General features: G+C 32.3%; 1 protein-coding gene across 3 annotated transcripts; it reads right to left on the reverse strand.

Moving 5' to 3' along the window:
- Nucleotides 1–94: 94 nt before the first annotated feature.
- On the reverse strand, nt 95–14,968 carry LOC149741865 (uncharacterized). Of its 3 annotated transcripts, none has more exons than XM_089887170.1 (25): nt 14,787–14,966; nt 13,060–13,217; nt 12,823–13,002; nt 12,628–12,732; nt 10,609–10,792; nt 7,959–8,103; nt 7,704–7,799; nt 7,090–7,241; nt 6,911–7,017; nt 6,687–6,855; nt 6,367–6,534; nt 6,187–6,312; nt 5,815–5,931; nt 5,439–5,654; nt 4,668–4,834; nt 4,130–4,372; nt 3,427–3,697; nt 3,074–3,295; nt 2,677–2,897; nt 2,122–2,291; nt 1,473–1,739; nt 1,290–1,416; nt 1,019–1,117; nt 319–502; nt 95–257 (listed from the first exon to the last, which is right to left on the reverse strand). In XM_089887170.1, the coding sequence occupies exons 1-25, from the start codon at nt 14,848–14,850 to the stop codon at nt 100–102; spliced, it is 4,116 nt and encodes a 1,371-aa protein (XP_089743296.1). In that variant the 5' UTR covers nt 14,851–14,966; the 3' UTR covers nt 95–99. The 3 variants fall into 3 exon arrangements, with proteins under 3 accessions (XP_089743296.1, XP_089743370.1, XP_089743453.1); XM_089887244.1 differs by having other exon boundaries at nt 6,914–7,017; nt 14,787–14,965; XM_089887327.1 differs by lacking the exon at nt 1,473–1,739 and having other exon boundaries at nt 14,787–14,968.
- Nucleotides 14,969–15,281: the final 313 nt, after the last annotated feature.

The following is a 15,281-nucleotide window of genomic DNA, read 5'->3' on the forward strand; positions in this document are numbered from 1 at the left end:
TGCCGCCATATATCGTTCATTATTAGTATCATTATCGACCATCGATCCCAGTATCCCTTCGGTTATGATGTGACAGGGTTATAGGAGGAATACATCGATTTACGTTAGTTTATTAAATTTTAAAATTCGATTCAAAACTTGCAAGAGGCAAGTTAATGCTAAGACACATAATACTTTAAAGTAAAAATGTAGTTTAACAACAGGTTTTTCATATTTAGCACTCCGCATGTTGTGTACGGATCTCTTCTTTTTGCTTTCTAAAATACAGTTACATTAGCATCCCTTCAATCTATGACATTATAAAATATATTCACTTACTGACTAATTGTACAATTATATTGAATGGACCAAGAGAAACCATCTTGTCACCATTAAACTTGGGTGTAGAAGAATTTATTGTGGTAAAGCTATTGTTTTGTATCGAAATTGATTGTACAACAGATGGAAATAATTGTCCACTTTTCACAGCTGTATGTGTAGTATTTAATATGACCATTCTGTCCTAAAAATTCAGAAAAAAATAATGTTTACATGACTTTGCAACATAACAATCATTCCGCATATGGCTGTTGCCAAATTAAGTGATCTTGAATTTTCTTTTTACCACTAATGCAAATATTGTAACTATTTAATAATAATCAATTGTTGAACTAACATAACATTTGGCCCATTACCCCAACACCCGTAGCGTTTATTTAAATAGAACATGCTTAATCCTGGTAGGATTCCTAATACAAGCATGTGGCTTACAGCACCGCAATGTCTTGTTAAATGGACGATACTTTTATTCTCACATTGCACGACAGTACCCCGGTACCACAAGTACAACTTTGTGAGTGATTGTTTGTCTGTATGTGTATTAGTGACCAATGGGTTGGAGCAATGTCTGTTAAGCGTGCCAATAAAGGCAATAAACCAAACAGCATCACTCATCAAACGCACATATATATTAATTGAATCCTTTTAAAATATCTTTATCTGAAAATTCTTTTATTTAAGAACAAGCAAACCCATTTACTTTCTGGTTCCAACTTTTGTTATCATGAATAGCTCTCTTCTGACGACCAGTATTACAGTTGGGAATGCATGTTGAATTTTCGCTGTCACATACACTTGCCTAAATGTAATTTCTATAATTAATCATATGTAGTACACCAAAAAAATATTGATTGAATGAAAACATTATTGAAATAATCGTAATAATAAAATATTTAACTGGAAATAGAAGGGTAACGTTATTTTTAAAGTTCCGTAAAGACATGAAGTAAGCATAATTATTTATTACTTACCATGCAGCGTATGTAAACATTTTCCCTTCTTACAGCAGTTTTAGTCCAACCAAACACTCTCACGGAAAATCTACCAGATTGCGAATCACCATTGGATATTATATTAACCAATTTAGACACTGGGCAGCTAAAAATATTTAACACAAAATATTAAAAATTAAAAAGAAATGTAACATTCCGTACCTCTGTTGCAGCAAAAAAGTTATCGGCTCAAGTAACCTTTGCGAAGAAGTGACAAAACATGTGTCTATAACAAGAACTAATGTATTTGAAGAAAACAGATCTTTTGATTGTAGATCAACTGATACAAAAAGAACTTCACCCTCAGCTAAAGTGATAAGACTAGAAAGACTTTTTGTTGGCGGTAAGATAAGTTTTTGGAATAAAGCATCTCGGAATAAACTTAAGTTTATATCAAATGTTCCACCTGATGTAATTACTTCAGTTTGCCTGTTAAAAAATTGATCGGGAAATGGTAAATATGTAAACAAAATTGTTACATAATTTAAAAATAGCATAACCATTTTAATTTCCGTTAAAGAACTGATTTGCAAGAATAATGAGTATGGCAGTAGCAAACCACTTTATGTTAGTATAAGCAAGTGAGAAGTATGTTTTTACATTCAATTTGTTGACAGTCATAACACATAATTCTAACATCCAAAGTGTATAAATGCTCAAACCTTGGTAAAGGATGGATGATAATATAAAGCTTACATTACAAATAACTTGTGTCATCTCATTTTTTTACCAGTTATACCAGATATATTGGTCAATATGGAATTGGTAGTATTTAAAATTAATGTATTATTATCAATTTCAACAACTACACCTTTTGTAAGATTCAATCGACAAAATCCCATTTGATGAAAATTCTGATGATGAAGTTCCATTTTTTTTATAAATACAAGTGAAGTCAAATAATACAACTGTAGATTTAATCGTCTCATCCATAACTTCCCAAGTTACACTGTTCTGTATTTGGTAACTTTGTGATGTTACCTGAAATTGTATAAAGTAAACCTGGTGTAAACATCTTTATATAGTAATGATAAACTTTTCATAAACTCCTAAAAGTAATGGTGGTGTTTTAGTTTAATAATTATAATAATAGCTTTATTTGTCTCTGCGATTATGGTAGTAAAGGTTTGTAAATATTTTAAACAAAAAGACAGGATATAGTGACCAAACAACAGTTGTTAAAACATGCTTACAGTTAAAAACATATTTACTTTTATTTGGAAGAAAATAAACTTGGTCACTACACCTAGCTGACAAACGACCCATTTATGTTTAAATGTTATCAAGTTAGTATTCAGATAAAACAAAAGGGTGTGTAAAAGACAACATGTACAATAGTTTGTGTTTAACTTTTATAAAAGCTTACTTGCGTTGTAGAACCACAAGACGTTTCAATTGGTTTTGGAATCATTAGAAAATATCGACTCATATTATGACTGTGCTCAAACATTGCTATACAATGAGAGGAGTCTCGAGAAATAAATCCAACCATGGATGGATTTTGTGTCAACATTCCTTCCTCAGCAATTGCTCGTCGATCAAATGTGATGATGATGTTGTTTGACCCGCATGTCAATTCTGGTCCACCTGGTGCATATTTGATATGGTAATCGTCATTTTAAACAAAATTGTCATCATTTATTAATAAAAATAGCATTATATCTACTTTTTCATTACATCTTGATGTATCATATGATCTATATCTTATATATCTTTTATATACCTTTGACAGTCTTATTATTAAAAAAGTAAGAAATACGTACGGAAATCACAGTGTTTTCCCATCCAACCAGGCTTACAATTACATTGATACCAGCGAGTTAACATATCATTTTTTCGACATTCTCCATTATTTTTACAAGGATTTGGAATACATTCAACAACACAGTCCGTTACATCACAATGCTGTGTTTCATTTTCTTCACCAATGCATGTGCTTGGGAAATCCCCAAAACAAACACGGCTCCGAGAAGATACACCAGAACCTGAGAAAACAAATGCAAAATTTGAGTAAAACCTCTTTTTTGGGTAATAAACAATAATTCATATTCAGTGTGAAATTTCAGAGTCAACCAACATATTAGGACATAATTAGAAATCCTTTATTAAAACTTACCGCATGTTTCACTACACTGACTCCAAGCAATCCAACTTGACCATTTTCCACATTGCCCGAGAGTACAAGCTTGTGTTTCAAATGATCTACCAGGGGCATTACATTTCAGATCAAAATCTTTCAGACATTTTCGTCTGCGACTCTGTGTTCCTTTATTGCAAGTAGCTGAGCATGTACTCCATGGACCCCAGTCCAACCAAACTGAACAACGCCCATCAGAGCAAGTTGAAATTTCAAGTTCACTGTTGTTTTCTACCAGAAGTTCTGTTGTCTGTCAATAAAAATACGTACCATGTGTGATTGTTTGGTACAGAAGTTTTTTATAACCAAGCTGTACCTTACGTGGTTGACTTGGCGCCAATTTAATGTAATTTGAACTTTCTATATTTGCCGACCCAAGGATTTCCTTTACTGGGTATCTCTGTTTATTTGTGGTGCAATTTGTTGTATGTGGTATGCTCATGTATTATATTGTTTCTCCTAGTTTTGCTACAAATAGAATCCTATTTTATTTAAAAACTTAAACTCAGAAAATCCAGATATAAGCTTTGGTTTATTACTTTGAGAACAAATGTGTTTTTAACGTGTAGATAAAATATATTAAACCTGGTATGTGTGAGGAGTTCCAAAAGTGTCAGGCATAAAAGCAAGAGTCACAACATTGCCTATAACAAAATTAAAAAACATACAAAAAAAGTTATACCGATATTCCCATAGTGTCGTTCATTCCCCCAACTGCCTCTTGACGTTTGCAATTATCAATTGTTGATCCTTTACATTGACGTCTTCTTGTTGTGGTTCCGTTTCCACACGTCTTAGAACAGAGACTCCATGTCGTCCACAGAGACCAGGTTGGACATAAACCAAGATTGCAGAAAGTTTTATTCATTCCTTCTAACCCATCATTATCACACACAAAATCTCCAATACAATAACGAGTTCTCTCCTGTAAAGTATAATAATGTTAGTGTAATACAATAGAACAGAAACTGACCCAGCTGCTGTTATTATAACATAGGTTTTTCACATAAGCATGAAATTTCTATTCCAATCCAAGACATTCCTGCAAAAGGTTTGTGAGAAAAATATTTCACAAGAATTAAAATAATCAAAAATGAGCGCATGCTAGAAACTTAAATATGAATGCCTTGATGTTAAGCCATATAAATGATTGTTATCTCGTCTATAAATAATTTTATAAAAGACGACAGCATATCTTATATGTATATCTTTTAACACACTTGATAACCATCACCGCATGTTGTTGAACATGATGTCCATTGACTCCATTCCAACCATCTTCCACATATTCCAAGTGAACAAACTTGTATTTCATTGTCGGGTCCAGTTAATGCGCTGCATCTAACTATATCAGTAACATTACATTGGCGTTCTCGAACCTGATGACCTAAGCAATTAAACTTTTTATTTTGTTATGTTTTATTTAGAAAATAACAGTGATTATCATCCAATACCCATAGATATTATATAATAATGCACCAGTTAAACTAATTTAACAGATTATATAATAGTGAAATGAAATAACAGAATAAAATTACCTAAAAACTGACGGGGATATTAAAAATATGTAAAGTGATATTTCACGTTGGCATATTTGTTATTTAGTATGTTATGTAATGCGTGTAGAGTTTCCATATTGGTTAGAGGTAAAGCGCCTGCTTGTAGCTCACAGACACTGGTTTGACGCTTGTTGCTGTTACCATTGTAAGCAAATTGGAGAAAAACATGAAACAGCAATTGCTCCAACCCATTGGTTCTATTGGTTGGCTAAAAGTCTCAGCTATACATAAGTAAATTAAAAAATCCCTTAAAAAATAACAGTCTACAAATTTTCATATGTGATAACTTATAGATAGACATGAGGTATAAAAAACTGTATACCTGCGTTATAACGACTATCGTTGCTCAACACAGCAGTCTGCATTCATTCATAATCAACAAAATCATGGACCAAACATTTTCAATAATTAAAAAACCAAAACAATGTTCACCTGTATTACAGCTACGTGAGCACTTGGACCATGTTGACCACTTCGTCCATGTTGCGCAATCTTCAGTGTTGCACGTTTTAACTTCTTGTTCGGGACCTTTACAAACCTCTGATCCGGGGACTTCCCCATCACAAATACGCGAACGAGAATGTAGGCCACCCCCGCATGTCAAACTACAACTGTTCCATGTACTCCACTGTGTCCAACCGGGAGTTTCTTAGGAATTTGTATAATTAAGCTAAAAATGACCTACATGATGTTTGACTTTAGTACTATTTAACATTTTAATTGAAACAAATACTTTCCATGTTCAACAAAATTAAACTTTATGATGTTTAAACGTTACTCAAGTTATTAAAACTACTTTTGCAATTACCTTGGCACGTCATTACATAGGTTATGCCCTTATCATCTCGCTTCAAGGCTTGGCTTGTTTTTAGAATAAAGAAGAAATAACCACCAGATATCATTTTGGTAATTCCTTGGCATAAACCTTGTAAAATGCATGTGTCACTAAACAGTTATTTATACTTAATATATTATAGGTTAAAAGATAATACTTGAATATAAACTGAATATAAACCAATAAAACTTGTATTTAAAAACAAACAAATAGTTCCCAACCACGGTACAGATCATTGATACACCACAAAGCAATGTTTTTATTACTTTCATATTCATATACCAATTCTTCGCTGTTTTATGTTAATACAATAAAACAATTGGAATTTAGATACAGTAGGCATACCATTAAATTGTGCACACTTTTGCTCTGCTGATGCACGGGTAAAGGCAAATTGTCGCACACCATTAACAAAGAGATCACCTTTCAATGTCCAGCCAACATTTCTCTTGAAGTTGCACTTTATCGGAACTAAAAACAAGTTTTTACATCGAGCAACAACAACAAGGACATATTTTCACTTACTTTTGCATTCAGCTGTATTGCATCGCATTGATTCCAACTTGATTCCAACACAGGGTTCTGTTAAACATGTTCGAACCCGCGTTTTAAATCCTCCAGCACAACTGTGACTACATTGTGCCCATCCACTCCATAAACTCCACCCTGATCGTGGTTCATCAGCCATCAAAACTAATGGAACAAAATCATCATGACACTGTACAATGCTCATTGTCGGTAAAACTGATTGTGTGTTAAATTAAAAGAAATATACAAACAAAATTATAGCCTGGATAAGAGTATGCTAAATTACAGCAAAAGAAAATGAATACTCATGTACGCACTTGTATGTAACCAGATAGAGGATGATTTAGGAGGCGCCGCAATCCAACCAACATTTCCATTCCGTAATGTATGAAACGAATCATCACGATTACCCCATTTTAAACAGCTATTGTTGCAATTAGTAAAGTTGATCAATCCATCAGCAATGTTGGACAATTTACTCTCTTTCTACAAATATGTATTCAATGTTGATTAGCCAAGTAACATGAAATGAAAATTAAACTACCAGTATGGGCGTTCCAAACGTGTTAACAATTTCAACATTATACTCATTGCTTGAAATATCCAACCATCCTAGAATATAAGTTTCTCGAGTGTCTGTTAAGTTTCCTGAAAATAGAAACAAAATATTTTAGTTTGACTGTAATCTTATCTAAGATATATTTTTAATAATGTTTAAACCTAAATATATTCTTGCAATAACAGGGTCTCTTTCATGTGAACCGTTGCTGCGTGTTATCCATGTTATTGGATCAATCTGCTGTTTTGAAGTTACTGTATTCTTCTCATTATAAATTGTAGTGAAACCAATTCCTGAGCCTGGGCAACATTCTCTGCAAAGTATACAAACTTGTTTTGCACAAATATCGGCCATCGCTATCTGTTATTTTACTTAACACAACATATTACTAATCAATAAGGAATAAAGAGAGTATTGACCTGCCGAAAAAAGCAGTAAAACTAACAAAGCAATTAAAGATAACTGATCTTTTAAATTACATGGCTGGATTTATGAGGAATTCGGTCGAGCATTTAAAATCATTGCAAGTTTGTTATAAGAGTCTGTAATTACTTTAACATAGTACTGGTAAATTAAACATATTTTTTAGGGTAACTTTTCCTAAAACTTATTGTTGTATTTTTAACATGGAAATAATTAGATATTTAATTTTCTGGTTTTACAAAATTTATAATACTGCGTGATGATTGTGTTACTACTGTTAACTTTATGTACATCTATATATAAATATATATACATGGAAAATATAAAACAACAAAAACCTCTTTTATCTTACGTGTCTTCAGCATTAAACACAAGTTTCCAACCAGTGTTTGCCTCGGCAATTTGACCAAGTTGAGCTGAGGTTATTCCTTTACCATTTCCATACGATCTGTATGGAAATACAATTTATCAGAAAACTTAATACTTTTTACTCAACAAACCAGTGTTACAACATTTATCTGTTACATATAAAATCTTTTAAATTAAACAAAATATATAACACAAATAAAAATTGCATTGTATAGATGGCCTAGGCAACTATACATACCTGTATATAAGTGTACCAGATTGTGAGTCACCAAGTGAAATTCCTTTTGGATAAAGATCGGCAGAACACACAATGATGAACTGATTATCAATCGAGTGATAGTTAACCAGTTGAGCCAAAGAGTGTGAACAACCCCAATCATCTCCTAAAATTTAGTTCTTGAATTAACAAATTGTTTAAAGTACTGTGGGATTAGATTGAATACCGTTAGCACCTTAATACCATACTTTGTAAGGATGCGGTTTTATAATCCGATAAATATTATTTGTTTGTTACCAAAAAAAAATGAAAAAATGTCTCATCTTACCCCAACCTACTAGAAATCAAACAAATTATACATCGCCATAAAATACGCCTACCAATATACATGGCAGTGAAACAATGCAATACACTAAATGTTGGGTGTAACGGCCATCCTGCTTTTTTAAAGACACGTTTTATACGTTGCGTGTTTTAACAACTATTACTATTGTTTTGCTGTTGATTTCCTTCTCTCTTCTTTAAATAACATGATCTTTGCAATCGTTTTCAAACAAATAAATCGATTTTATGTTAACAACTTAACCCACTTATTTATTGCTTGTCTTTTTGCATTAACTTATAACAAAAAGACGTATATTAAGTTTAGTAGCTTACCATAAATGATCCAGCGACTGTCATTTGTCTTATAACCAGAGAACCAAACAATATGTTAAACGGTGGCAAGTCAGCAACAAGAGACAAGGAAAGTACGAAATATATTTCGAAAGTCAAAAATAAATATATAATACTTTAAGTCCATAGTTGATTAAGCCTCGTCGTCTCATGACAGAAAATGTTTACCGTTTTATATTATGTTAATTCAATTCAGTAATTAACTTTAGTTGCTACAGTTCCCATAACGTAATTATGCATTCTACCATTAAACAAATTAGATTCTCTCTATCTCACCTTGTTAACATAATAACTTCCCCTGTTTTAACTAACCGCCAACATTTTAAGCTCTTTCTTACTAGGATGTAGATATCGTTTTATCACCGCGATTTAAAGAAATAACTCGACAGTCAAATATTGTAGTAGGGTGGGGTAAGATGGGACAGTTAGGTACATATTGCCACATATTTAAAAAGTTAAAATATACGATGATTTATGTAACACCATAAATTTGTAGTATCATACCATTATTAATTTACAACACTTTAAACAAACAAACTGAAACACAAAAGGAGTTCTTTAGCTATTTAAACTAGGTGCTTTTTAAACAATTCGCAAACAGGCGGGGTAAACTGGGACGCTTTAAAATTTATTCATTTTAATTAATAGTTGAATTTATTATTAGGAATACACATAAATAACGCAAAAGAATATGGTATGCTTTAATTTAAAACTGTTGTAGCTTGCCAACTGCAATATTTTTTTTATTAAGATATGGTAGGGTGGGAAAAGATAGGACACCTTTCGCCAGTAATATTCAAATACCTTGATAGTGTTTTAAAAATTAACAGCATTGTATGGGAGTCGTGAGGATATAATTTTATAATTCTTTGAACGTTCTTTGTTTACAATTAAATGACACGAGAAAATAGCACAAAAAGGTGTCCCATCTTTCCCCACACTACCATATGTCACCTACTGGCCTACAGTATACTTTTGTATGAAGAATTGGCGTTGTTTAAACGATAATTGGTATTGTTAAAATTCATTTCATAAATATTTTATCCTATAAATCAATATGAACTTGTAATAACAGAAAAATTATAAAAAATTATAAAAAGTTTATACCACAAAATAGGTATTGCTACACTGTTCTTAGCACAAGCCATTTCTTATAAATTCGTTCCTATAGTGCAAATAACTGAATTTCGAATATATTTTTCATACATTTGATAATTCAAACTACAAAGTTGCGGTTTTCATATTGAAAAAGTATTGTCTCTATTAACACCTATTTTTATTTGTTAAAAATAGTAATCAGTTCTGGTGCGCGCATTTTATAGAATGTAATTAACGTGTTGTACTCAGTAAAGTTTCTATTTTACAATTTGATGATCGAGACCAAACATGTAACACCGAGACTTTAATGACTTTAATGACGGCGTAGGGGTATTTAATATTTTATTTTCCGTTGCGCGAAAATTTGTCAGATGTTTGTTTTTCGTTGGTATCAGCGCTACAACAAATAAGAGGAAGTGACGCGCCTATAAACCGACTGCATCATTGTTCCGTAGAAGGTGTAAAATAAATATTGCTTCTATTATTAACCCACGATGAAAATTTGACACAGTTAAACCAATTAAGACGTTATAATTTTTTAACTCTTTTGGCAAACGTATCAAAATTTAAAACGTTTTACGCTGTGTATTTGTAAGACGCATTGTTAAAAACGTGTTTTCCAAAAAAATGTCGCGGCCTTCAGCCTTGGCAATGTTCCCCATTGCTTTTTAACTGTACAATACTTTTAAAAACGCCAAAATATAACTGTTAATTAAAATAAATTTAAGCAAAGAGCTACACAGCTCCATGGGCCTCCAAAATCGTAATACGTATACGCCCCTAAACCACACATTATTAATATGACCTAAAAAAATGTCTTGTTTGTGTGAATACTGCTTAAAGTTTGTCTGCTGCCCATGCAATGACAAGAATTAAGTTTTGGTTTAAGTATTTTAACCTGTTTTGACGTGTTCTTGTCCTGGAATAGGAAAAGATGTTGTTTTTAAGTTTCCTCCATCATCAACGAAACTAACTTGTTCTCCATTGGTAGCATTCGCAAAGTTATCGATACCATACACGCTAAAATAAACAATGAAAAATCCATTTCCATACGACATTCGAAAATCTCCAACATTCCGATCCTGTACGAAGATAATATGATTAATGGAATACAATCTGTTATGCAAAGAATGTAGAACATATTTTACAACGTGTGAAATATGAACAAAACCTCAAAAAATAAAACTAAAACTGTAAAGGATATATAGTAAAAAATGATGATGTGTTGATTGTAATCGTAACCATTTTGTTTAATATATTTTGTAATTAAATTTTACTAAACATGATGATAATACAAATAAACTATAGCGCAATTTACAAAGACGATTGCCACACGCGCGGCCGTGTTTTTTTGAAAAATCATCATTGTTGTTTGTTGTTTGGAACATCGTCATTTATATGTTTGTTAGGAGATGCAAGTTTGTTAGGTTAACTCGTGGTTGATTTCGTTTAATTCGGATTTTAACCACATGTGCTGCACACCGAAACTTGCAAAGAAACACAGTTACACGTTTGTTCTTGTTAAGTTCACATCCATCAACTATAATCAAACCACAATAATTATTCATGAATTATGTAATGATTATGCAGATTTAAACCAGTAAGTGATTAAAATTTACGTTGTCCATATTTGATCAAAACTGGTCGTTCTGGTTTAGTTCACAAGTATGTCCTCAGTCATTAGAATGACTTTTGGTCTATATAGACTAAGCTTAAACGTTTTATTTTTTATTACTTTGTTTAGATTATGCTGGTTAATCGAATGCACCCTTAGTGTAACAGTTTTTGCGCTGATCTATATAGTAGGGTGGGGGAAGAGGGGAAACTCTGTTAGACGGAACTTTTTTAATTTTCTTTTTACGGACTGCAATTTAATGAATTTTGATACAATAATATAATGTATATATGTAACATGCTAAAAACTATAGCAGTGCGGCATGGAAACGAATGTTTAAACTTGATTTTCAAGCGTACAATATTATTTCGTGTTATTTACGTATATTCCTAATAATAAACCTCGTTATTAATCAAAATTAACAATGATTTTAAACTGTAACGTCTTATCCTGTGTGATTTCAAATTTGTAAAATCACATATGTTGTGCGAATTGCTCCTCGTGTGTTTTAAAGTATATTTTCGAATGTTTTAATGTGTATTTTTGAATTGTAGTCAAATCATAAAGGAATGATAATACTATTTCGTTGTATTACTCAAATACCGTCATGAATCTTGAACTTGAAAATATTGGACAATATGTGTTAAAGTGTCCCATCTTCCCCCACTGTACTACACAGTGTTTGTATCGGATTTGACGTGAGTATCTAATTTGCACTAACAAAAGTTTTTAAAACATTTAGAACTTAGGTTTCTTTTTTAGTCCCAAAGATATATTTTTGTTTTTCTTCAGTATTCGTAGTCCACATAACTTATATAGTGGGGTGGGGGAAGATGGGACATATTTTCTTTCCCTATTTGTTAGTAAACAAAGATTATTCAAAGAATTATAAAATTCTCAATAACCGTATTCTTAATACTCCCATAGACCATTGTTAATTGTTTAACGATCACGATATTTGGATATAATGTGCCAAAGGTGTCCCATCTTCCCCCTAGGTACTATTTTGGATACTTAATTAAATTTGTGCGTGTTCCCTGTCACCGGCATAATAGAGGGGTGTCACATGCCGCCAATTAAGTTGTGTTTTTTTGCGTAGTTTCCAGGGCGTACTTACTGTGAGCAAATTGAGTTCGTATGCGCAGTTGATCAGGAATGTTTGCGTTGAGCTGTGACTGTGAGTATGTTTAACGATTTTGTATAACAGCTAACTGTTTCTTTTAATATCGCCTTAAATTATGCTAACAATATATTTTACCACTCGAAGCTTTTAAATTTATCCATCAACCAATATAAACTCACTGGGACAGAAATATCCGAGTTCAACAATGTTGTCCACTGAATGCTTCGATCTGGTCGATACAATTGAATGTACATCTTTTTATCTGATATATGACTTGAGTTCTTCTGTAAAAATATAGCAGGCAAAATATATTTTATTTTTCTCATATGTATACTTAAGCCAAACCAATAAACTGTTTCAAAAAATGAACTTACATACAAGGTAACAGCAAAACTTTGATCATAAAAACCGAACACTCCTGCAACCATCATTGGCTGGTCATGCACTTTTGTTTGAACGTGATCAAATATTGTGTTAGACTGGTCAATCAACAAAATGTGACCTTGTCCGCTTAGGTCTGTGAAACCAACGAGCGATAACTTGGTTGTCACTTGCTACAAATAAAACATCGGTAGAATGTTGTTCATGGTCAATACAAATTTACAACTAACATGGAAATATGTTCTTGGGGAAATCCGGCATTTTCCAGAAACACACCAGCTTTCAATTGTGTTTTCTGTTAAAATATTATTTGGGAGAACTAATTCCTTCACGTGTACGGTGTATTCAGGTGTGTTTCTAGTACTTGTAATGCTCATTGATGCTACGCCTGTAAATTAAACCTAGGTAAGCTATCAATATAAAATAATATTTATTATTCGATTCCAAGATATTTTATTCCACTTTTATTCAATATGCAGCCGAAACAGCCTACATAAGAATACTTAAACTGCAGTTATGTTTTATAAATGCTATCGCATGTAAAGATTCCCATGTAGTTTTTTACATCTAAATTATAACATATATAACACTTATTGTGTTATCAAATAAATATACTGGAGTGAGGGAAGATGGGACACTTAAGCTCATATTGCCGTATTGACCCGTATATTTACAAAAATCAAAATACATGACGGTTTTTGGAGAATATCACGAATAAGTACTATCATTCCTTTATTAATTAACAGCAATTCAAAAAAAGATAAATAAAACACAAGAAGAGTTATTTAGCGATTGGCAGGTGCATTTTTATAAATTTGAATATACGCAGAATAAAACGGGACAGTTTAAAATTGTTGTTAAATTTGATTCATAAGTGAATTTATTGTTAGGAACACACGTAAACAACACGAAATAATAACATACGCTTTAAAAATTAAGTTTAAACATTGTTTTCCATTAAAACCTACAAAACTACAATGCGGGGGAAGATAGTCGCAAAATTAAAATATTTTTAGAGTAATAGTTTCTTTGCCATGTAAACTTTATATATAGTAGAGCGGGAAAAGATAGGACACCTTTAGCACATAATATCCAAATACCCTGATCGTGTTTTAAACAATTAACAACGGTCTACGGGAGTCGTGCACGAGTTTTTTTAGAGTGTGAGGATGCGGTTTAATAATGTTTTGACTGTTCGTTGTTTACTGTCAAATGGGATGTGAAAATAGAATGAAAACGTATCTCATCTTTCTCCACCCTACTATGTTAATTAATCATTTTACTACAACGGTCGACGACGAGCTTTGAACCCAGAACTTCTGTGCGTAAAGGCTGGCCCGCTAAATAGCACTATAGGCCACGTTGGCAGTTATAATACAAAACGTTTATTCTTATGTTGGGTTTGGAATTTTTTTTAACTATTTGATTATTTTTTTAATTACAAATGACAATCAGATTATTGGTCCGAAATTGTTTAGGTAAAAGTAAGGTCTCGATTGCAGCAACTAGAGTTTTAGGCATTGTGTGTTAATGTTGCACATTTATTTCCGAACATGATATAAATGGGTAATAACGTATATTTCATTACGTCCACGGCATTTGAAAACAAAAACTCTGGCTGTATAATCTGTTTTATATGTATAGTAGGCTAGGGAAAGACGGGACACTTTTGGTATACGTAATGTCTGGAAATCCTGGATAGAGTTAAACTAACAACTGCTGTGGTGAGACAGGAGTCGTAAAGATACGGCTTTATAATTGTTTGAATGTTTGCTACCAAATGAGACGAGAAAATATAATGAAAAGTCTCCACCTTACTATATTAATGAACAATATCTAACTATTTATTGTAAAACTTTTACACAACTACTATCGACTTTTGTAACCATTGAAAGTCAAATTCTCGATTAAAAAAGGTGAAATAATTTCAGTATATTCTAGTTTCGCAAAAACTTACCTCCTATTAAACTCCAGCAAATATGAAGTGATTCGAACAAAATAATAAAATATTTCAACGCCATACTTTACTCCTCTTTGATATAACTTCTTTCCACTTAATGTCATTAACTGTAGTCCTACTAACCGGTTGCAAATGATTCATTTAGCATGCCTTCTAAACCACATTCTCATCAAAAGTTAATTATCTATTTAATTTAAATAAAGAGAAAACCAATCTGATAAAACTATTATTTCAGACTGCCGTGGGGAAGGAGTAAATAGTCTAGAATACTGTAGTGATTTTAAAACAATAGAATGAGTATATGCCTACATGTGTAAGTTGCGTAGACGTGGTCAAATCCGAGTACGTTACATTCACGCAGCTATCCGGTGTTAAACAAATATAGTAGGATCGGGGAAGATGGGACACTTTGTTGGATAATTTTTTTTTAATTTTCTTTTTACGAACCCCCATTTAAGGATAATCAGGAAAATAATGTTACAGAATTATTCG

This window comes from Ciona robusta, chromosome 1, assembly GCF_009617815.1.
Source record: "Ciona robusta chromosome 1, ASM961781v2".
Classification (NCBI taxonomy): domain Eukaryota; kingdom Metazoa; phylum Chordata; class Ascidiacea; order Phlebobranchia; family Cionidae; genus Ciona; species Ciona robusta.